The following is a 25510-nucleotide window of genomic DNA, read 5'->3' as shown; positions in this document are numbered from 1 at the left end:
TATTATACATATTATCTCTCACCCTTCTTTACGTGTGGTGATATTTGGGGACAATTCAGTATAAGCTGTCAGAATGTATTTGTGCACTTTCCGCTACCTAGAAAATAAAACCAAGCACTGTAGGCTTATACCTGTTATCTCTAATGTAGATTACAGGTAGTCCTCAAGATATGTTAGTCCTCAGATCATTTAATGGTTGTTCAAAGTTACGACAGAAAACACTCCCTCCTCAAAGTTCAGCTCTTAAAAAAAAGTAGCTTAGAAACCTTTTTGTTGCCTGCCTGGCTGCCTTTAGGACACAGCTTCTGCATTTGGTGAACATTTGTGCTGTGGCCACTTTTGCTTTTGGCCTGAAATTGAAGTCCATGTTGGACTTCAATTTAGTGTGTGTGTGGGGGGAAGAAGTAATATTTCTCTGCGATGACCCTGATGCTGTGAAACCACCTTCACCTTCTTGTAGAAATTTATGACATTTCATTTCAATCCTATTATTTTTATAAACAACTCAAGGTGGCGAATGTATCTAACACTCCCTCTGGGGTGAGGGAGTGAAGATAAAGCAGGTTCGTGAACAGAATTTCCAATACTTAAAATCTTTGTGGGAAGGAAGTGCCTCCTTATGATGGTTTATTGTTATGGATGTGTTGTTTAATTTGGTAGTGCAGTATAAAATAAGAAGAGAAATAAATAAATGTAAATAATTGGTTTGATCTTGTCTTTAAAAAAGTGATTCATTCTAAATAGACATGCATAGAATCATGCCAAAACACAACACAGTGTTACTTATCAATAACTATCTGATTGATACTGTTTGGTATTCCTTGCATGGTGTATATTTTAGCATATTTTGTTTAGTGGCCATTTGAAGTTACAACAGAATTGAAAAAAGTGACATGACCATTTTTCACATTATGACTGTTGTAGCATCGCCATGGTCAGGTGATTTTCTTTTGGATGCTTGACAACTGGTTCATATTTAGGATGGTTGCAGTGTCCCATGTTCATGTGATTAACTTTTGCAAACTTCTGGCAAGCAAAGTCAATAGGGAAGCCAGATTCACTTAACAACTGTGTTACTAACTTAACAACTGCAGTGATTCACTTAACAAATGTGGTGTGGAAAGTTGTAAAATGGGACAAAAGTCACTCAACAAATTTCTCGCTTAGCAACATAAATTCTGGGGTAATTTGTGATTGTAAGTCGAGGACTACCAGTATATAGATGCAAGTTGTTCTGTATCTAACTATTAAAATGGCAGAATGTAAAAATTATACATGTTATTTTAAGTTGTAGATGGGAGAAAAAGACAAGGAGAAACAAAACATAATTTTGATACTGAGAGACATCTTAATATTTCCTTATTTGCAGAAAGACTTCGCAATGTGTGCAGAATTTCGTCAGGCCTAGAGCCCTTCATTCTAATCATGTTGAAAACTGATCTTTAAAAATGCCCAATGCCTAGTGAAATTGCTCTGATGATTCATTTGGAGAAGAAGCTGAGATAAGGCTGGGGTCAGATAACAAAGTTATTTGCGTAGAGAAGGGAATTTCCCAAGTTTTTTCAGCTAATTCTTTTTCACGGATGGGAAACATTTTGTAGTCAATAAAATCAAAATATTTGACTCTTAAGGAATCTGTTAACAGGATTAGACAAGCAGTGAGCTTCAGGCTATACAAAATTGCTGTTTTTCATGGACCTACTAAATATGACGCAAGACATGATGAAAAATGCACCCAATGTTTTTTTCTGGACAAACGTCAGTATTTTAAATTTGCAAAAGAGATGTTTCATGCTGGGTATGGCTTAATGCAATGCATTATTCTGAAACATGGTTGTCTTGATTTCGGCCTAAAGGTCCACCTCAGGCTGAATGATTTATAAAACAGGGCTCGTGGTTTCACATGATCTGTGAATTTTACTGTTGTAACCTAGTTTTCAAACTGTAGCCAACATAATCTATTACTGCTTATCCATGGCCACCAAACTTGTGGTGGCTTTATGCTAGCAAATGAAGAACTTTATTTATTAGTGGTTATTTTTGTCTAATGCATCATTCTTATACCACATCTACACCCCAGGCTACAAAATGTGGGGACTTTTGTTATTATGAATATGGGGGCCTACTGTAGATAAAATAAATTAATAATGTAATGTTTCCACATGAAAGGAACAAAGGCAAAAGAGTGATATAGTGGCTAGATATTGAAAGTTGAATTTGGATTGAGTATGGCCTGTTATTGTCTCTCAGTCCTAGATGTTGGATTGGATGCTGTTTGTAAATCAATAAATAGGCCTCTCTACTCATCTTATGCTTCGTTGAAAGGACAAAATGAGGGAAAATGCAGAAAGGCAGAATATAAATGCTATATTAGTACATGAAATGCCTTCCAGATTTCGTGCAAAGCCATTATTGTTTACAACTGTATTAATCAGCCTTTATTTGGGGCCTTTGTAGATAATGTTCTTATAGCCATTCACGTGGAGGTGCTACTATCCTCTCCAATGAAATTATCTTGCTAGGATTTGGAAGGCTATTGTTCCAGCATGCTTCCAAGGTCTTTATGTAATTGTATGACGGCATACATCCTTTCTATGCTGAGGTTTCAGGTTCAGTCCTAGCCATTTTTGGACAGAAACCTGGAATGATTGATTATTGTCAGTACTGGTTGAGGATGGCAAACTTCTCTCTCTCTCTCTGCAAGGGTCACATTTCTTTTGCAGGAAGAGGCAAGGTAGGTCACACTGAAGCCAAAAATACCTCTGGTGCTCTTCCCCCTCCCTCTTCTGGAACTCCTCTTACTCTACCCTCTTCTCTGTTACTTGTGGAAAACAAGCTCTTTGGGTATTTGGAATTGCTCACTTGCAGAGCCCATTTGAAAGTAGGTCAAGGAGCACCAACTTTGCTGGGGTTGCTCATTCCTGCGGTAGACAGGAGGGAGCTGGACTAATAATCTGACTTGAGATAAGCAACTTTCTGCAAGACCAAAGAAGAGTACAAATTATGGCCATCCCTAATTCCAGATATTACTGTAATGCACATTCTTATTTAGGTATCTCTACCTAATTCTCCCTGTGTAGTTTCAGTAATACTTTTACCTGGTGCTTGCCTGATGAAGAGTCAACAAATACTTGCTATATTTTAAATTAGAAGGCAATGGAATACTTTTAAAGTTGGCTGTCAAACCTTTTGAGTACTGTAAAAATGCATACAGTATTGATGTTTTGAGGTCAAAACAAAAACACTATGTTTGGAAGCTTTATTCTTCCAAATTTTGGCCCCCAAATTGAGTATTTTCTTCTAAATCGTTTCAAAGTTTTCTGTATTTTAGAATAGAATAACAGAGTTGGAAGGGACCATGGAGGTCTTCTAGTCCAACCCTCTGCTTAGGCAGGAAACCCTACACCACTTTAGACAAATGGATATCCAACATCTTAAAGACTTCCAGTGTTGGAGCATTCACAACTTCTGGAGGCAAGCTGTTCCACTGATTAATTGTTCTAACTGTCAGGAAATTCCTTCTCAGTTCTAAGTTGCCTCTCTCTTTGATTAGTTTCCACCCATTGCTTCTTGTTCTACCCTCAGGTGCTTTGGAGAATAGCTTGACTCCCTGTTTTTTGTGGCAATACCCGAGATATTGGAACACTGTTATCATGTCTCCCGTAGTCCTTCTTTTCATGTTAAGGTTTATGTTTGGCCTTTTAAATTACCAAACTTTGAAGTACATCAGCCAATAAAAAAACAAGGACGAACTAAATCTCTGGTTTAGGACAAAGGTTAGTAAGGTAATCACATGTTCAGAGACTGGGACAAGTAATTTGGACATAGAAAATACATGTAATTCAGTCTGATTATTAAGTTTACTGTTATTTTAACTCTTTGCTATGAGAAAGTTAAAGTTTGCAGATAAAGCAAATGTCTCATAGCAACAGAAATGTTGGGCTCAATTTTGGTCGTACATTGAGGACTACATATGTGTGGTGAGCTTTCCTTTTCAATAAATTGCCATTTGTAAAAAAATATGCATTAAAGATGAAGTTGCAATGCATTATTCAGTTTTCAAATTGCCTAATTATATATTACATTCATACTCCATGTATCTGTTTATACAATGTTCAAGAAAGACTGCATATTCTAAAAATGATAAAACATAATAAAAAGAATGAAATCACAAGCAGTTCAACAATAACGAGTTTGATGAAAGATATGAGTTTTCATAATTTTCCTAAATACTGGAAGAGTGTGGACCAAATAAATCTCCTTTGGAGTGTTTTCCTTACCCTGAGGGCCACATAAGAAAACCTTTCTTGTTAATTAAGCTTTAAACAAAACAAATATACAAACACTGTTTGTTTGTCTGTTTATACAAAGAATCTTGATTTATTTTTTGCTTGTTTCTTCCATGATTTTCTCTGAAAAATTTAAAAACAGTTTAAATATGCTTTTAAACATCACCTCCTTGGAAAAATTTTTCTTTAAGGTAGCTGGTTACATATTATTCATGAAGTGATATTTAGACCTAAACCAATGACTGGCAATTTTGCCTTACATACATGAATAAAACCCAATATGCTTCAAATCTTCCGTGTCAAGGTATTTTAAGTATATAAGCTATAAAACTGCTGCTTCTTTTCTGCTGATTTAACTCACTGTGTGGCCTTAGTTAATCCATCCTTCTCTTAATCTTATCTTTCATCAACAATATGAGATTGATCTAATTTATTTTTTTAATGTTGCGGAATTCATTGAGATCATGTATTTGGCAGCCAATATGTTAACTTGATTTATACATCATTCCAAGGCAGAGTTTAATTTCTGCAAACTGATTACAGTACAATTGTTTGGCTATATAAATGTGAGGAATAAAATAAATAAATTCACGTCACATTCAACCATATACTGCAGATACATATATGCACAATGGCTCTGGTAACACAAAACGGTGACAAAATTAAAACCAAACATATAATGGTTTGCAATATTGTGTAAACCATGTGGCGGAATTCCCTTGGAATAATCTATTAATTGGGCTTAGTCTAAGCAGAGTTTATAAATCTAGTCTCTCAATCTAATTTAAGTTGTTTCTATTCAGGGTTATGATTAAGATAAATTGGGGGAGGACAGCACCTGCCACACCTGGCTCATTGAAATCCATCCAGCCACCCATAATGGATGGGTATCCATTAAATGCATCCGATTCTTAGAAATATGCTATATAAATCTTATATTTAAGTACTTTGGTTCCATTCTTCATCTCAAAACAGATACTGTAGTCCATGACTTACAACAGTTTGTTCAATGACCATTCAAAGTAATAACAGCACCAGAAAAAGTAACTTATTTTTTACAGTTACGACCACTGCAGTATCCCCATGGTTACATGATCAAAATTCAGATGCTTGGCAACTGACTCATATTTATGACAGTTGCAGTGTCCCAAGGTCATGTGATTACCTTGTGCCACCTTCTGACAAGCAAAGTCAACGGAACAATCAGATTCACTTAACAACCATGTTACTAACTTCACAATTGCGGTGATTCACTGCAAACAGTGGGAAGAAAGGTCATAAAATGGGGCAAAATTCACTTTAAAATGTTTTGCTTAGCAATAGAAATTTTGGCTTCATGTTGTATTTAGAGACCATGTTTTTAATATGGAGCAAAAAGCTCTTATTTATTTTTTTTTGTTTCAGGAAAACAAGGTTTAATGCTGATGTGTTATTGTGCTCATTGGATGTGTGTGCTGTCAATAAAAGACTGAAATGCACCAATGAGGCACATGTTTGTTGTGTTGAAACCTTTGGCTTTTATCCATAGATACATGTGCTAAGCTGGTGCTTTTTGCTTATACTTGCTTATCTAGCAGATCCTAAAAATGAAGTGAGGGCGTTTTGAAAGGTTTATGTGAAGGAGAAAGAACTTCTCATGTCTTTTTCTAGCAGAGGCTTGCTGTACTAAAATAAAAAAGGTTAGATGCTCCCTGGTAACTGGGTTGATAAATCACAGTAAATCATGTGGTCTGTTCTTCATTTAGTACATAGCATGAACTCAGTCAAACATTATACGCTAAGCAAGCCACGACTTTATGCGATGTGCGAAACTAGCTAGTATAATATCAAATTGCAAAAGTAATCAGTATGATTGCTATGTTGGCATTTCTCAATTGTTGTATGGTATTATGGCTGGGTGTCATGGCAGCCCAGTGCATTATTAGAAATTATTGCTCAGGCATGACACTCTACACATGAATTAACATTAATCATGATTCAGCAAATGTGCCAGGGATATCACAGCACACCACAACTGATGACAAACTGACACTATTTCGCTTTTAAATATATTTCCAAACTAAAATAACAATGTGGCCTAATCAAGACAGGATAATCCCATGTGGATTTGGAAGTGTTAACACCCAGCCTTCTATATTCTACATAGAATATCCTATGAGATCCTATGCTCATAATGAAGAAGTCCAGACTTACTATCTTTGCTAGTCTTAGTGAGGCTAAACTAAAATGTTCCAATGCCACACAATGGAAGACTGCTGATGTTGCTCATACAGCCATCATTTCTACATTGCCCTGATGGCTGGGATCCTTATCAGTAGTAAACCAAACATTTGCAAACACCGGGTTGTAAAATGGTATTTTATTTGGCATTGATAAAATATAAAGCCATTGCAACAAAACATGACTCTGTTGCAAGCCTTTTGGATGAAATATTTATTCCATCAATCCTTCAACAGGATGGAACTGAGTAGCTCTAATAAATTCAGATAAATAATGCTACTTTGAGGGCTAAAACAGATGTAGTATCTTTCATTCAATTAATAGTTCATGAATGTTTTAAAACAATAGATGCAGGCTGGATATGAAACAGGGGTCATAAGACATGTTGTATCTGTTTATTTAATATCAAGTATTCATGTACTTGCTAAATATATGAGTACAATTATATCTATACTGGAAGTAGGTCTTTTTCAAGAGGGAGCTTTTTCAAGAGCATCTTTGGGACAACCATGACCTCCATAGACAAGTAGGTCTATGCTTTCTCAGAAATTCTTCCTGGACTTCTGTTCTTTCTTCTAGTTCAGTATTGGAGATGTAACTAGAAATTGCAGGAAGCAGCTACTTTGCAGGAAGCAGCTACGTTACAACACAGCTCCTGAGTTTCTGCAGCACAATTTTGTTATTCAGATTCCCTACCAAGCCATTATGGTTGGTGTGGTATTATTAAACCAACCAGGAGAGAGTTCTCTGAATTTAAAGAAAATGGGTCCAACCCGTGGCCTGTAGGTGGCCCTGGGCAGCTAATAATGCTGCTCCACAAGATCATAAACTTTACACATAACACACATTCACTGTATTATATATTTTATATACAGCCCAAGACAATTCCTCTTCATTCAATGCAGCCTAGGCAAGCCAAATTGTTGGACACGCCTGATTTCAAGTAAAATTTCTCCTCCACAAGAGCAGAAATAATGCAATTGAGTGGGTTGTGGTTTATGGCTACAGCAGCCTTCTTGGATTTATTGCCCTTTGGATATACCGGATCTGTTGATCTTCAACCTCCGGAATTCTCAGAACCAGCCTTGCTGAAGCTCACAGATCCAATATATTTGGAAGATACCAAAATCAATACATGTCCTCCTTCAGGTCTTATTTAGGAGGTAACGTGTCTGGGCTAGTCACATTCTTAATAAAAGAAAAAAAACAATGGGGATTAAAGCACTGTCCACCATGTGTGTTCCTTAATAAATTAAGAAAAACTACCGTATATTAAATTTCTTAAAATTGTTTTCTGAAACATGCTGGAAATAGAACATTTGGAAATAACACAAGGCATGTGGATATTTTTTTCCCCTTGCCATATTATAAGTCCAATTTGTCTAACAAAATCTTTGGGATGCTTCTTCATAGGGAAGGAGTCCTTGTGTTGCTTTGGATTCTATGGAAGAAATTTAGAGATACAATTATAATAAAGAAAATTAAAGCATGCCCATGCAAATTCAACATCTATTTTGGTAAAAAACAACAACAACACCCCCCCCCCCAATGGCACTAGCTTAGGTCAGAGATGTATACATTTAGTGGCACCCCTGGCTTTTGAGCTCATTGATGAAATCGACAGATGATTTGCTTGAATGCTGTTTTCAAGTGCAGATTTCATTTCAGCTTACTCAGATGTGCTATTAACTAGCCGAGTGGCATACTTCTTTCTGCTTAACAGTGACTGCATCAGAAAGAAAAATCGGCATGATATCAGTTGAGTAGAGTTATAACGAATTAATGAACGAAGATCCTGAATACAAATTTCGTAGGCTGGAATAAAGCTAGAATCCAGAATGTCTACCTTAGTCAGGTTTAAAGCCAAATACATAATCTATGGACTATATAAAGATCCTTGAATATATCAAGGGAAAGGCAAAAATCATGATTTTGGCCTACTGTGATTCAAGGACTGATGCTAGAACAATGTATATATTTAATAATTAAGTTATTTTGTAACTATCACTGACTTTCTGATTAAATTCTAAATGACAAATTAAACATTCCACCTAGATATCCCTGTTTTAATTTTATGGCCAAAGGTTACTTTTTAAATGTACTTTTTTTGATAAAAGTTGTGCTTCTTAATAAACTATACAATGGTTAAGAAAGTTTGCACTGGGTTGTCACACTTGGTGGCCACCATATAAGGTTTATGAGCCAGAACATGAAGCTGGAAAAACACAAACCAGTCTGTGCTGTTTTCAGATGGCATGGGAAGGGGTAGAACAAGCATAGCTATTGGATTTACAAGGGTGGTATTTTAAAGTGACAGTGACCTTTTTCAGTTAAACTAGATAGATTTTTTTTTTAAAAAGTGTATTTATAAGAAGGTAATGGATAACTACTTCCAAACTGTTGCAAAGCAAACAAGATGTCCATGTAGCCACTGTATGTGAGTTGGGCAAGTTAGCATTTCTCAGGCCAAATACTATGTAGATATTCACAATCCCTATCAAGAGCCAAGCCGACTCTATTAATTTATGGAAAAGACAGGGGAAAAAATGATGGGCTTAAGGCATTGTAAAGTGCAAGACGACAACCATCCATTGCTATTCAGGGAAAGCACAAGCAATGTGCTTCATTCATATCTGCTTCATTCATATCTGCAGTAAACAATCTTTTGTAGCTGAGCCATGCCTATGAGATTTCTGCCAAGTCCTCACCTAGGAGTCATGTGAAGCCCTATGAAGTCACGAGATCTGTGATTCACTGCCAAATCCTGGCACAGGAGCCTGACATAATGTGGCATTACCTCACCTTTACTTAATCTTTAAAGCACTAAGCAGGGTCAGATCTGGTTTCTATCTGCATGGGAGACCAACAGAAATTAGTACAGGTAGTCCTTGACTTATGACTGATGGCTTAGTAACTGTCCAGTTATAATAAACCTCCCTGGAGGTACTTATGACCCAGTTCTGAAGGCCAGGCCTCCACCTACAGTCACGTGACCACATCAGGTGTTTGGCAACTGGCCCTCATTTACAGCTGTTTGCAGTGTCCTACAGTCATGTGACCACACATATCTCACAATGCTTTTGCTGAAAACTGACATTTGTTTCCATTTTGGGGGGGAAAACCAGCCCATAGCCAATCATTGATTTGCTTAATGACTCCTGCAATAAAGAGTTGTAAAAGTGGGCTGGTCATGTGGGTGACCTGTTTTATGATCACCACAACTATGATGGTGATGAGCAGGCTCCATTATTGTCATAAGCCGAGAACTACCTATACGAAGTTTAAGGCTAGCCCAATGCTTCTTTTCTTCCTTATTTACCCCAAAGCTGCTTACCATAGTCTTTTATTTAAATTTTGCTGTCATGATTAGATAATGAATTCATGTCTTGTTATCCCAAGAAAACTCCATCTTATCTAATTTTGAGTAATTTACTCAAAAGCGTGGACTACACTATGTGAACTATCCCCTACGAAAGCCATTTCTACAGGTGACCAGCATGTTAGATAAAGGTAAAGGTTCCCCTCGCACATATGTGCTAGTCGTTCCTGACTCTAGAGGGCAGTGCTCATCTCCGTTTCAAAGCTGACGAGCCAGGACTGTCCAAAGATGTCTCCGTGGTCATGTGGCTGGCATGACTAAATGCCAAAGGCGCATGGAACACTGCTACCTTCCCACCAAAGGGGGTTCCTATTTTTCTACTTGCATTTTTTACGTGCTTTCAAACTGCTAGGTTGACAAAAGCTGGGATAAGTAACGGGAGCTCACTCCGTTATGTGGCACTAGGGATTCAAACCGCCAAACTGCCGACCTTTCTGATCGATAAGCTCAGTGTCTTAGCCACTGAGCCACTGCATCCCTGGACCAGCATGTTACAAAGAGGCAAAATGTTGGAAATGGTGTCACAGTCCCAGCCCCAAACCTTTTGTACATGCAATGCTACATTTGTCCCTTTTTGATCCCTGGCTCCCGTGGACACTGCTGAGTAAACCACTTCTGTATTGTTGCCAAGAAAATGAAAGGGAAGTGTTCATGTAATTCCCAGGAACTGAGCTTGATTCCAGGAAGATCCTACCTCAATCTTTTCAGGTTACAACCCGATTTCTGAAATGGTTAGCCAGCAGCCGCATGAGAATTCAGGGTGACTCAAAAGCCACATAACCTACCACTATGTTTAGAAATGTGAGTTTTGGATTATAGCTTACATGTTCAAACATTGCAGTTCTGTTGGTGGTCTGACTGTATTTGACTGGTATTCTTTATTATATAAGGTCTAACTATACAATAATTACAAATAATACATAAATTAGCACTTGGGTTTGAGTAATACCTCTTTGCTCAATTCAAGTAAACAAAGTGCTCTGAAGATAATAGTGAAACAAGTACTGGTAATAGCCCAGCTGTAAGCAGTTGCCTGCCCAGATTTATTAAGGTCATGTTGCTTGGACTAAAGCAGTATTTTTTACATGGGATAAGGAAAATTATGGTAAAGCAAGCATATTTCTCGCATTAATAAAACCAATAATGATCAAATTTACATAACAAATCTAGAAAAGTGCAAAACTGCTGAGCATTTTTAAAGGTTTTGTGTATATCACAAGAGGCAATCCTTTGTGGGGATAACAGGTAAGAATATCATATATTTTTATTCTTTCCCTCTTTACTATCTGCTGACCATCCCTGTATGTGCAATGTGAGCTAAAAACAATTCCCTGCTACAATGCAACATATTATAGTTACTTGAAACTGCATGCCAACGTTTGAAGTTGTGTGGCATAAGATTAAAAGACCTATCCAAACCATAGCTGTGCAGGCAAAGGGTTTAACAGAGAAAGCTTACAAGCAGTGCAACTGCTCCGAAATAAAAGGTCCTTTCCTATCTCTTGGCATCAGATCTCTTCCATGCAGTTAAGCTAGCTGCCGTTTCACAACACTTTTACTCATTTCTCTCCCCCCCCCCAAGATTACTCATGTTAGTACCAGAAATCTGTGGAGCAGATAACTGTTCATCAGTAACCACAAAGGACAATACGCTGATAAGATGTGATGTAACTTAAGCCTCAAGGATTACTTGATGTGTGTAGTTCTTTTCTGGGAGAGGAGGGGCGGGGGAATGAAAATAGCCCAGATATTTAGAGGCATTGTCTGGGAATCCAACTATTCCTCTGGCCCAGCCCACCCAGCAAGTTCAAATGATTTACAAATCACAATCTTTTCCCTTAACAAATTTACCCAACATTGGTGTGTATGAGGATATTTTTGGCTCTTTCTTTACACATTTACATATTCAGTATATAGGATGATAGTAGCAAACCCTAGAAGTCTATCCTCCCCCAATGCCTTAAGAATAAACAACTTTTACAGAGAAGAAGGGCACTTAATTTCTAGACTTGCAACCCCAAGTTCTATATTGCATGATAAGTGGGTTTCAAATGCATAACAATTGCAGAATTCTAGTTGCATAAACTTTCCTTGAATGGGGAGGGAGAATGTTTTTGGGATTCTATTTCATTTTCTAAGCCCCTGTAGACTTCATAAAACAGTGGTTAAGAGTCTCACAAAATAAATCAATATTTGGTTTAAGTGTAAACTGACTGTGATTTGTGACCCATTGTTTGTATGACTCAGGGTGCTGCGTAAACCCAGCAAGTTCTACTTGAGTTAAGAAACTATGGTTAAAACAAACAATGGCTTAGCACAACGGGCAAAGCCTTAAAAGCTCATGTCACAATATAGAGTTGTCTCTCCCACCATATCCAGAGTGATTCCAGGTATTCTGTCTTCCAAGGTGGATAAACCTACATATTTCTTAATTGGGGGCTGGCAGTTGAATCTTCTGTAGAACTGATAAGACAAAACTCCCGCACCTTATCAGAAGGCAAACTGGAGGAGGCTGTTCATGCCAGATCCCACAGTTGTGTCCCCCCCCCAAAGGCAGTGGTGGAACACGACCCCTTCCCATCCAACAAGGCACCTTTTCCTTTGTTTAAAAGTGGCTTCTGATCACATCCCGTTTGGGAGCAACTTCCTCAAATCAAACGGCTGAGCCACCATGGAAATGTTCCTCAAAGCTCCTTTACAAATGGCTGCTAGTCTACACGAAATATACATACGGTAGTGTAAAACATGTTTTATCAAGGTGGGTCCCTCTCCTGCTTTTTCTCCCCACCTGTTGGGACCCTCATTGAAGCAAGTTGAGAAAGTTGCTGCACCTCGGGAGCCTTAATCTCCTCCATTTTTCGGTTAGAAAGATCCAAATGAGGCATACTTTATTCAATCATCTTTATTAATAATGTTATAAAAAGCTCATAAAAAAACAGGTATTTTACAAAAAAAAAAAAAAAAAAAAAAGATAAAAGAAGCTCAATATACCACCAGCTCAGAAATCACATAAATAGACTTGTGGGGTGTATTTTTTTTTTTTTTGGTTTTTCTTTTTCTTTTCTTGCTTTCCTCAAAAACCAAAACTGGCAATTCTGGCATCTCCCAATTTCAGACTCGGTTTCCTGGCGCTCCAAAACCATTTCGAAACCGGTCATCATAAAGAAACGCTAGAACTCCCAGCCAAGGTTTTTGCTAGGAGAGCGGAGAGAGAGGAACAATAAGGAGAGAACACGCGCCGCTCGGGCACGCGAAACTTCTCCCCAACAGACACACGTGCAGGGCAGAAGACCGTTCCCATCGGAAACACCCGCGCACACGTACACCCGAAGCCCGCACGTGCACGCACACGCTCAGCAACAGGCCCTCCAAAACAACCAGGAAGCGCGTCCCCCCACCCTCCCCGCAAGAGAGAGAGAGAGGGAGAGAGGGCGAGAACTGTTCGTTCACGCACGCAATCCGGAAATAAAGGGAAACAAAACTGCACGTGGAAATGGATGTCAATAACAAGTGCTGGGCAAATCAACATGATTTGAATAACGTCTCGCATGAAAACTCACACAGAGTCTCTCGGGAGTTATGGAAAGGGGCGGGAAAGGCGAGCGCAGCAGTTCGAGCTGCGCTCTTTCCTTCCCGTCCCCTTTGCTCTCCGCCGGGGAGTCTTCCTTACACCTGAACGATGACGGTGCTGGGCCCGGCCCGGAGGCTGCTCTTGTACTGGTCGAGCCAGCGCCTGAGTTCGGAGATCTTGTAGCCCTCGGGGCCCCGGCCGCCCTGGTATATCACCTTCCGCTCCTGGATAATGTAGATGCGCTCGAAGTACGCCCCGTAGGCGGCGCTGGAGGCGTTGTCCATGGTGTCCACGGCCAGCGGGCAGCCCGGCGCGCCTTCCTTCATCAGCTGAGCCGCGCGCAGCCGGTCCTGCAAGCACTGGTGCTTGGGGATGTCGTAGGCGGCGTCCGAGCTGACCCAGCCGTCGGAAGGGTGAGCCTCCTCGATGTAGACCAGCAAGAAGTCGGCGATGTCCACGAAGCGCGTGGCCAGGCGCTCGAAAGCGCGCAGGCGCGCCATGAAGGGCGGTCAGGTGCAGCTGCCGAAGTTGAGGATCAGCGGCCTCTTGCCCCGGGCGTAGTCCAGGATGCGCAGCCGCGTGCGCCCGTCCAGCTGGACGACCTCTGGGTTGGGTGCCGTCGCGCCGACGTGCGCCGCCTTGAAAAAGTCCAGCTTCTGCCCGTGCCACACGGCTTTGAGCGACTCCAGCGTGAACATGCGGTTCGAGTCGGAGACGCAGAGCGGAGGGTCGTCCGGCGGGCAGGTCCCGTCGCTCGAGTCGCCGTCGTCCTCTGCCGCCAACTCTTGCTCCTCACCAGGTGCCGCCGCCGCCGCCGCCGCGGCGGTCAGCAAGAGTTTCTTCCGGATGCAGAGAAAATCCAGGAGCCAGAGCATCACAGCGGTCAGGAGGAAGCGGGGCAGGAGGAGCACGCCGGCGGCCACCTGGCTGAGCGCTTGCAAGGTTTGGGCGCCCACGGAGTGTAGCATCGCCGCGGCAGGAGTGGCAGCTCTGCTGGGCACCCACGCTGTGGTCCCGAGCCTCCCGCTCGCCTCCCCCGCCGCTCACTCCCACCAGCTCCTCTGGGCGCCTCAGCTGATGAGATCCCGCTTCTCCTTAAACCCATTTTATAGTCGGGGATTTAAATGAAAAAGTGACTCCACCTCCGGCCGGAACCCGCCTCCTTTGGAACCTGAGCCCGGGGATTACCTACCCCTCCACTCCAATGACCTAAAAATATACTGGCCAAGAGAGGCACTGGGGTGGGGGGTGTGGACCGAGGGAACGCGCAAGCCAGCCAGCCCCAACCCGGCTTTGGAAGGACGGGGGGACGTGCCAAGGCGCAGGGAACGGCCGTTCTCAGGCCAGGCAGCTTTAGGGCATGTCCGGGTCTTTTCCCGGGCAGGTCGGGCGTGCCGGGAATAATCGACGCAACAGGCTCCCTTCTCCTCCTCCTCCAACATTGCTCACTTGGGTGTAAACTTGGGGAGCGAGCGAAAGTAATCAATGAAACGCTCGGGACGCGGCGACCAATACCGGATACCCCCTCCCTTCCCAAGCGCCCTCGGGCAAGTAGTCGCCCCTTTCTTGCCTCTTCTCTTTTCCCGCGCTCGCCACCCCAACCCCCCAAACGTCGATGGCAAGCGAGGCTGAAGTGAAATTATCCCGAAGAGTGAAACACCCGGTGCACGCAAACGCCTCGGAAAGCAAACCTCTCACGCGGAGCAGCGTCGCCAAACTTTGTCTTAAGTCTTGGAAGAGCCGACTCGATCCCCACCTTCCTCTCAAGGGTTTTTTTTTTTTTTTGCCTCCGCCCGCCCGTCCCCCTTTGCCAGCGGTGAGACGCAAGAAGCGATGGGCTAGTTGGTTAAAAACAAAAGTACCTGGCTCGGTCTTTCTTCGCTTGGGAAACGGACGCCTTTTTCTTTTGGGCCTTCGGGTTCTGGGACGCCGTCCACGTGGTCGGGGAAGGATAGACGCGTCGTTATCCGGGAACCCGGGAGTTTAATGTTTGGTTGGTGACCTCGTCTCGGAGTTACCTCGCTGGTTAAACCTGTTGACCGCGGCGAAATCGGCAGCGAGATTTTAAATGCGCGAGATAATATGTTTTGCTTCCCGCAGCCGCCGCTAGGGGTAGCTGTTGGCCGAAGGGTGAAATCGGTAGCTCGGAGCCCTCCGCGTGTTGTAATTTGTAATATGTCTAAACTCCCGTTTTTAACCGACTTGACTGGGAATATTTGGAATTTAGCAGCACAAAAAGCCAAAGGTGTTCACTAACTCCATCTCCAAAGGGTATAAAGTTCAGCATGGTATACAAGATGGAATGAATGCACCCTCTGAAATTATGAGTCCTTAAACAGCTTTAGGATTCATTGGTTACACAGGGACATTGCATACAAGCACACACTTCCCCCTTACATTAGAAGTCATTCTGTTCCAAGGGGGACTGTGTTTCTTCTGGGTATTAAGCAGAAGTCTTTCCCTTTAGCTGATAGCATACTTTTTTCAGCTGGAGATGCCTTTGGTAAACTATTAACAAAACTAAGTTCTCTCATGCCAGCAACACATTAATGTTACGCAACAGGACTTTCACTCTGTAGCTTTGCTCTGTAGAATACTTTGAAAACGATTTAGAGTTATGCTTTGAACCATGCACAAGCACTTCCCTGCTGTTTATTAAAGGAGCCCATTCTTTTTCAAGCTTCTGTGCAAGCTGGAAAAAATAGACCTGGTGCTTTTAAAGCTTGTCTTAATAAACGGAGTCCTTAAGGTAGCAGCAACCTTTTAAGGCTCCAAGCTTTAAAACGAGTGTCTAACCTTAGTAACTCGTGCTGGTAAGACTTGTGAGCTTAAAGTTAAAGCATGGCTGGCTGAGGAATTCTGGGAGTTGAAGTCCACAAGTATTAAAGTAGCCAAAGTTGGACACCCCTGCTTTAAAATATCAGGCTGCTTTGATGCTATAAGAGGTCTTGTGTTTGGGTATGTCTGAATCATGGCTTCTAATATCTTTCATGCAAGATAAATTTTGGATAACGTTACACTGTATATTGGATTTAACAGCCACCTGTTGTATAATGTATAAAAAGTCCCCCCCCCCAAACACCATCAGTCTGCTAAATAAATAATTCCCTCAATACTGTCAAACTATTCACTAACGCTGCATTACTATTACTATTAATCTTCTCATCATTCCTATCATCCATCTCCTCCCACTTATGACTGCATGACTGTAACTTTGTTGCTTGTATCCTTATGATTTATATTGATTGTTTCCTAGTATGCTTTGATTGCTTATTTATACCCTATGACTATCATTAAGTATTGTATCTTATGATTTGTGACGCATGTATCTCATCTTTTTATGTACACGGAGAGCCTATGCACCAGACAAATTCCTTGTGTGTCCAATCACACTTGGCCAATAAAAAATTCTATTCTATTCTATTCTATTCTATTCTATTCTATTCTATTCTATTCTAATACAATAAACCAACCAAAACAAGAACCAATCCTGGATCCTATTTTTCTAGTAACTTGGTGGTTATAAAATGTTGAGGGAGAATGGATCAATTGTAATTCCCGGGTAGTTATCAAGGATAGCCCCTTGTAGAGTGCATTGTAGTAATCCAAATGGGAAGTGACCAGGATGTGAGTGCCCCTGACCAAATCTGCTTAAATGACCAAAAATGACCAAATTGTATTGTATTGTATTGTATTGTATTGTATTGTATTGTATTGTATTGTATTGCATTGCATTGCATTGCATTGTATTGTATGTAAGGGTTCACTATCAGATTGGGATGTAAGAATATGGATGGCCAGTGGATGGCAGCAAAGCAGTACAGAAAAAAAAATACGTATTTAAAACATTAGATAGCTTCCCATCTTATTTAGCATAATTTTATGAAGAAAAATAAAAGTATAAAGATCAGCATAAAAACTCATAAAAACGAACCCTTTGCTCCTATTAAGAGGTGGTGTGGGTTTTTAATTTCAATTTTAATTTGGGAATTTTTCCAGTAACTCTAGAAAAGGAGACAGTTCCATATTTCAAAATAGGGAATAAAGTAGATTTAAGTAGTACTCTCCAGATGTTTGGCTACATCTCTCTTAATCTCTAGTGGTTAGCTGTGCTGGGAAACCTGAGAATTGAAGTCCAGAATATCTGAAAGGCACTAGATTGCCTATCCCTGATCTAAGGATCCCAAAAAGAAAAAAATCCTCCCCCTACAGATACAAAGTAAATTAAAAACTCCAAAGCTGGAGACTTTAATTTACTTTCAATCAGCCAACCAGTTTTCTGGAGACCCTGGAGATCAGTGAACACTTGTACATTACTGAGCACTTGGCTTTGGAGACTATTGATGACAAGAGGACCAATAAGTACAAGAGAGTGAGTATGTTCAAGGAAATAGAGCAGCATTTCTTAACCTTGGCCACTTTACGACAGGTAGACTTCAACTCCCAGAATTCCCTCTTAGGGTTCAAGCAGAATTTTATTTTTTATTTTATACCTATTTATATCCCATCTTTATTATTTTTACAAATAACTCTAGACAGAAAACATATAAAATCACAAATGAAGAGGTGATAAGCCGCCTGGGAAAGCAAAGGGAAATCATCCAAGTCATTAAAAAGCGAAAGTTAGAATATTTAGGACATGTGATGTGACATCCAGAAAAATATGGCATACTTCACCTAATCCTCTAGGGAAAAAATTGAAGGCAAATGAGGTCCAGGCAGAAGAAGAACATCATGGCTTCAAAATCTAAGGGACAGGTTTGAACAAAACTCGGCAGCACTTTTTCATGCGGCTGTTGAGAAAAATAGGATCGCCAACATCTGATGATGGATATGCCACAAGAAGAAGAAGCAAACATATCCAGCATACCTTCCTCCTCCTATTTTCCCCACAGCAACAACCCTGTGAAATGAGCTGGGCTGAGAAACAGTGACTGGCTCAAGGTTACTCAGATGGCTCTCATGATTTAAGGTGGGACTAGAACTAGAATTCACAGTCTTAAGCATCAAATCAAACTGGCTCTCCTTGTGGCTGTGGAATTCTGGGAGTTAAGAGTTCACCCATCTTAAAAGTGGCCAAGAATGATAGAACCTGGAAAAGAGCATAGTATATCTACACCTATTAAGATTTTAGAAAAAAAAAGTTGAGCAAGAAGTTATGAAATAACTACAAACAATTACAGTATGGAACCCTGACTGCTCTTTAGAAGCCCAGATCCTGAAGATGAAGCTCAAATACTTTGGCCATCTAATAAGAAGGAAGGACCCACTGCAAAAGAGCCTAATGCTGGGAAAGATGGAGGGGCAAAAGAAGAAGGGAAACACAGAGAATGAGGTGGCTGGATGGAGTCACCGAAGCAGTAGGCGTGAGCTTAAATGGACTCCACAGGATGGTAGAGGACAGGAAGGCCTGGAGGAACGTTGTCCATGGGGTTGTGATGGGTCGGACACGACTTTGCAACTAGCAACAACAATATTAATGTCAAGAAAGATATTAGGAGATGTTTTGCACTGTACTTTTCATAATATTAGGACCCTAAACCACCAAAGAAACGGAATGGTGGAAAACTCAGGATAGACAAGGAAGTGCTACTTCATACAGCCCATATTTCAACTATGGAATTTGCCATTCCAAGAGATGGTAGCAGGAACCATAAAAGGTGTATGCGTGTTAAACATGTTCATGACAGTTGCTCTTGGAACGGCTCATAGTTGTGCGTTAGAACATTATCTCTAGTATTGTGAGAAGATCCCACTTTATACTCATCGCTGAAGAAGAGAATGCTGGGATATTGTACTCTTAACCTGCTTGTGGACTTTCCAGAAACATTTTATTGGCCACTTTAGGAAGATAAAGCTGGCCTGGATCATCTATGGAAAAATCCGATACTTAGCTATGCACTTTGTGAAGAAAAGGAGCTTTTCCCTGTTATCTTTCTCCACAACTTACTCTATTATTCTATTACTTTATGTCCCTCAGTTTTTTACAAAGATCTAAGCGGGGGTGGGCTTCAAAAATTTCAGCAACAGGTTCACTGCCTGGTTGCTGGGTGCGGGTTGCCATGGTGGGCCTCTTGCATCACGGTGGGGGGTGGGGAATACACACAGACGTTTTTACCTTCCCCAGATTTTGGAGGCTTTCTTGAGCCTCTGAGAGTGTGAAAACTGCCTCTTCTGGGCTCTCGAGGCCCTCCGAAGTTCCTTCTGGAACTTCCAGGAAGCCCATTTTCCCTGTCCCCAAGCCTCTGCACACGCCCTGCACTTACCTCGCATCCAAAATGGGCCACATGGAGACTCCTGGGAGGCCGGGGTGGGGTGGGTGGGGCCAGCTGGGTTGGGATTTGGAAGGTCTCCAAACTGGCCATAATGTTAGCTACGGGTTCTCCCGAACCCAGGCAAACCCATAGTGGTCCACCCCTGGATCTAAGTAAAAGTAAAGATTCCCCTCGCACATATATGCTAGTCATTCCCTACTCTAGGGGGCAGTGCTCATCTCTGTCACAAAGCTGAAGAGTCAGCACTGTCCAAAGACATCTCCGTGGTCATGTGACCGGCCTGACTAAATGCCGAAGATGCACCAAACACTGTTACCTTCCCACCACAGGTGGTCCCTATTTTTCTACTTGCATTTTTATGTGATTTCCAACTGCTAGGTTGGCAGAAGATGGGACATGTAGCGTGAGCTCACTCTGTTACGTGGCACTAGGGATTCAAACCGCTGAACTGCTGACCTTTCTGATTGACAAGTTCAGGGACTTAGCCACTGAGCCACTGCATCCCCTGGTTCTAAGGCACCCTCAAATTTAGAACTTTTCATCATAAATAAACTTAATGTTCTTTGGTATTCAATGGTTTCTCCCTTGTTGTTGGTATTGTTTTTGAACTGTGATTGTTTTTCTCTTACATAACTCTCTTACATTTGTAACTTTATTGTGTTTAATCTGAAATACGAAGTGTGAGCAAGAGGAACTAGATTCCCCCCCTCCCCAGAATATGTATTGGGTCTCTTTAGTGCTAGTACTGCTGCATCCCACACAAATTTGATGTTTCTATCCTTAAAACCATTCATACGTCCATGTTTCCTATTCAAGAAGTATAGACCGGAAAGAACATAGTACATGTACTGTAATGTATTTGTGGTTGCGACCTTGTTGCCTGATCTTAATTCCTTAACAACAAGTGGTTGTTTGTGCTATATTTTGTAATTTTACATTGAATTGAGCAATGGGAAATGTAACGTGCCCATAATAGAATTTTAGCCTTGAAAGAAATTTCAGTTACTGCTCTTACCATGCCTATGGATCAAAAGGGATTGAGCCTCAATTGCTCAGGCAGTATTTATGCATGCTTAACTTGCTTTTTGGATTTTAGTGGAAATGCTCCTACATAAACTTGCTGTAAGAGTTACTGATATTTCAGATCAATCTTGACTTGGGTTTTTGTGCAAAGTTGAATCCTCAACTTGGCTATATTTTTGAAGTCTTGATTTGATTCATATTTAATGTCAAGCATTTAGGAAAAAAGGCATGAAAACCCTGAAGCCAAGCATTTTCTGGCCTCTTCATCCATCCCTAAGCCTACTAGATTATCCACATGCCTTGAGGGACATATAAGTTATATTGGGATAGGGTTCGATATCCAAACATTGAATAGCATAACATCTGTTTTTACTCTTGGCACTTATAAAATCAAACAAAACTGAAGTAAAAGCATGCTGAAAATGTATAGCCTCTCACACACTGATAATGTTACATAGCATTCAATGAGTCCTATGCTGCTCCACAGAGAATAAATTAGTAATCCTTGCTGGAACATAACATTGCTATAAAAGAAAAAGAATACTTTTCAGAGGTAGAGATGAGGGTCCCTCTTTTGTAGGATTAGGGTCAATTAAAACTCCTACGAAGGGGGCAGCCCCCTAAGAAATGCTCACAATTCAGATCTTTGCCAGTTTAACAATCCTGCCTGTTTTGAACATTCAAAGCAAAAATTGGCGTCATTCCATCTCAAACTTCTAATCACATAATGTTTCCAGACTGCCCCCCCCCCCTCCTCCCCAGTTAGATTGGAGAGAACTGCCAATACAGTTACTGGGGAAGCCATGACCCCCCATTATGGCTAGATTTCAGTTTCTGTTATTCTCAGCTGTTAGCCATTTTACCTAGAATCAATAAAAAGTGCCATTTTGGAAGGTCACAAGTTTTTTTTTTAAAAAGTTCTGGTTAAGCTCTGAAAAACTGTTGCCATTGATTCAGGTGTGCAGTTGTCTTCCTTGCACCGCAAATGAAAAATTCTCCAAAATACAATTCCAACACCACCACCACGTTGGAACAGAATTCTAACTTTTTTGTACCATGGATCCATTTGAGAGTCTGTAAACCTATAGACCAGAGGCCATAAGAATGTGGCTGTTTACATTCACTATTGAACAACAAGTTACATTTCAGTTAGAGGTTAATGAAAATAAGATTGCATATTTCCCCAATTCCCAGGGGAAAAAAAGCCAGCTTTAGAAGATACTTTTTTGTCCAGCCAGCTACATCTTGTACCAGTGATTGATTAATTATATGCCATCAAGTAATTTTTAACTCCTAGAGACCACATAGATCTGTATGATGATCTGTAGTAATTGTTCGCTTTATAGATTAAAGATTCTTTCCATCTACTTCCAAATATTGTAGCTAACAATGTACTTGCAGTTCTTCAGGTTATCACTACATGAGTTCAGCCTCGTTCTACTGCTTAATTTAGAGTTCCTCAACTTTTCTGGCTTTGCAGACCAATGTGTGTGTGGGGGGGGGGGAGGGGGGAGAGGGGACGGTTTCTTGCAAGCAGCCAGCAAGCGGCACATGCTCACTCACTGCTCAGGCAAGTGGGAATGCACCCATGCCCTCGCGTGCTGCTTCCATAGCCTGGTTCCAAATGGCTTGTGGCCCAGTAGTGGTCCACAGCTCAGGGGTTGGACATCCCTGGCTTAATTGACAACTAAACTTCCCTAACAAATCAATCTTATTATTCACTAAATTACAGTATGTCTCCATGGGCCATCTGAACGTGGAGGTGAATATCACACAGGAGAATTTAACATTGATAAACACAACATTGCTTTATTAGCGTTTTTGGATTTAACCAATAAAACCCCGTGAGTGCTTGAAATAGAAGTAATGATTCTCAATTGATTTTGCCCTTGCTTTGTGCAGTAATTACTGAGACTGTAGGATTGGAGGATGGTATGGAGGTAATACTTGAAATGAGTTGATGTGTGAGGTTTTTGGCCTTATGCTAATTAAATTTAAACTAGTTTATTTTTCTTACTGTTTTCAGTCTAAGCTAAAGACGTCCTGATACCTGTGGGTTTTCATAAAAGTCAAGTTCTGCAGGTTCCTTCCACTTTTACTGTTAGTGACTTTACGTACTCTGAGCATATATGCTTTGTATTGTGAAGGACTTCCGGGAAACTCACGTGAGAGGGGTATGATAACTTAGCCTCTAGGTTAAATTTACAGAGTAACCTTCCCCAAGGATAGAAAAGCTGGTAATTCTTGTTTAGCACTCTGAACTCTGAAAATAGTTTGTCAACTAGCTGTTCCTGGATATTGACTTTTTTGATGGGTTAGGCTTTTCCAGTGTTTGGTTACTGAAAATTTGGAAGGTACTTGCCTGCAGCAAATCTACTGTGAAGAGCAAGATATCAGAAGGAACGCGTAAACCTTTTGCCATTAGTTTTCCTCATTTCTACAACCTGTCTGCCTGGAATCCACGCTGTATACAATTGAGTGGGTCCAGAGGTATTTCACAAGAAGGGTACTCCACTCCTCTGCTCACAATAGAATCTCTTATGCTACCAGGCTCGAAATTTTGGGTTTGGACAATCTGGAACTGAGCCGCTGCGATCCGACCTAAGCATAGTACACAAAATTGTTTGCTACAACGTCCTACCTGTCAACGACTACTTCAGCTTCAACTACAATAATACATGGGCAAACAATCGATACAAACTCAAGGAAAACTGCTCCAAACTCAATTGCTGAAAATACGACTTCAGCAACAGAGTGGTCAACGCCTGGAATGCTCTACCTAACTCCATTGTTACATCCTCAAACCCCCACAGCTTCAACTTTAAACTGTCTACTGTGGAGCTCACCCCATTCCTAAGAGGTCCGTAAAGGGGGCATGCATAGGCACACCAGCGTGCCTACCAGGGGTGGGTTTCTCGCCCCATTCCAACTGATTCGGTTGGAACGGGGCCGGCAGCGTCCTCGTGCATGCGCACAGTGCACGCATATGTACTAGCGTCTGTGCGATGCTCCAGCTGCTCCTGGAGGATCGCGCAGGCGCTGTATGCATCCTGCGCATGCGTGGAAGCGCAGAACTCGTCAAAACCGGGTAAGGAGTGCGGGCGGGCAGGTGGGCCCTTCGCCGTTCCCGGAAGTTACTTACTTCCGGGTTCGCTGACCAACCGGTTCGCGGGGACTGCCGCGAACTGGTTGAAACCCACCCCTGGTGCCTACCATCCCTGTCCTACTGTCCCCATTTATTTGTACTCATTTCCTTTGTTCATGTCCATGTTCATACTTATTCCTGCTATCTTGTACATGTTTGACAAACTAATAAATAAAAATAAATAAACCTCCCCAGTTTTTCCTTACTTGCTGATCCAAAAGCTAATGTGAAGCACCCTTTGTAATGGAATGTAGGAATGACCTATCCACCTAACCTGTCCACCAATGTTTCTTGAGATGTGTACGCATTTCCATTTCTACGTTGGTTGTCAGTTGCTGCTAATTTTTAGGGATATAGGAGAAGTCTATGACAATGTGATGATGGTGTTTCCTGGCTTCTATTGTGTAGGTTAGTCTGCCTTATCTTCAGTGCTGGGTGAGATGTGACTCTTCCTTGCAGACAAGAATGAAGCCATAAGCATAGATAAGATTTCCACTATTGCAGTGCACAGAAATTAAGGTCTGTATGGGAAACTGTACTCCAAGGTTTAAGTGGTGGGCTTTTCTCTCCAACCCTTCCAACCCAGTGGATACTCCCTGTTCTCTTAATGGCCTTGGAACATCTCATCAGTATTGACAGAATAGTCATTTGTAGTCCCTGTCTTGCTAGTTCATTCTTTACCTTTACAAGCACCTCAGATGGAGCTTCTCATATCTTCCTGGTACTTTAGAGATTTAGAGATTTAGAGATTTTATTAATATTTGTAGGCCGCCCTTTTCCCTGAGGGGACTCAGGGCGGCTCACATAAAATCGGGGAAGGGGAGATACAGACATTAAGATAAGACATATAATAAAATAATAAACAACATACATTCATCATTCGGGAGGGGAACTATCCTTGTCCCCAGGCCTGACGGGCGAGCCAGTTCTTCAAGGCTGTGCGGAAGGCCTGGACGGTGGCGAGGGTGCGAATCTCTACGGGGAGCTCGTTCCAAAGGGTCGGGGCTACTACTGAGAAGGCCCTCCTCCTTGTAGTTGCCAGCCGACACTGGCTGGCCGATGGTATACGGAGGAGGCCTAATCTATGTGATCTTATTGGTCGCAGGGATGTAATTGGCAGAAGGCGGTCTCTCAAGTATCAACTTTAATTGACTATATAACCTCAATTCACAAACATCAAGTCACAGTCCTAACCTTGTCCTCCAGGCCTTCCAATAGTGCACATTGCCACTGTAAGTGTCTTCATTCACCTTGCCTCCTCTTATTAAATGGGCCTTTTGGTAAATTTTCTTTCATTCTTCAGAACAAGAGCTGTAGGTCTATCTGTGCTTGTAAAAGTTCTTGACTTTGGAAAGTTTAGCAATTAAGTTTAATTGCATGCACATACAAAAAATAAAATGAAGTTTCCAAACAGGGCATGCCCAGAGCCTCTTCACATGTAACTTAGAAAAGCCATGCAGAAATCTTTGATGCAAATAAAACAAGTCAAATGCTACACAAGAGAAGAATCACGTAATTCTTCTCTCTCTCTCTCTCTCTCTCTCTCTCTCTCTCTCTCTCTCTCTCACACACACACACACACACACACACACTATATATATATATATA

General features: G+C 41.4%; 1 protein-coding gene and 2 long non-coding RNA genes across 5 annotated transcripts in view; all 3 read right to left on the bottom strand.

Moving 5' to 3' along the window:
- LOC116520204 overlaps positions 1–25510 on the bottom strand; it is a 111811-nt gene that overhangs the window by 3742 nt on the left and 82559 nt on the right. The gene's annotated exons all lie outside the window — the stretch shown is intronic.
- LOC116520223 lies at positions 7196–16592 on the bottom strand. The gene is made up of 2 exons (XR_004256734.1): positions 15322–16592; positions 7196–7950 (listed from the first exon to the last, which is right to left on the bottom strand). It is a non-coding gene; the product is annotated as an uncharacterized LOC116520223 (long non-coding RNA).
- On the bottom strand, positions 12920–15284 carry DIO3 (iodothyronine deiodinase 3). Its single transcript, XM_032234345.1, has one exon. It carries the CDS (start codon positions 14425–14427, stop codon positions 13555–13557), a length of 873 nt encoding a protein of 290 aa, XP_032090236.1. The 5' UTR covers positions 14428–15284; the 3' UTR covers positions 12920–13554.

The sequence above is a fragment of the Thamnophis elegans genome, chromosome 1, assembly GCF_009769535.1.
Source record: "Thamnophis elegans isolate rThaEle1 chromosome 1, rThaEle1.pri, whole genome shotgun sequence".
Classification (NCBI taxonomy): domain Eukaryota; kingdom Metazoa; phylum Chordata; class Lepidosauria; order Squamata; family Colubridae; genus Thamnophis; species Thamnophis elegans.
This window is presented reverse-complemented; position numbering and strand designations above follow the sequence as displayed.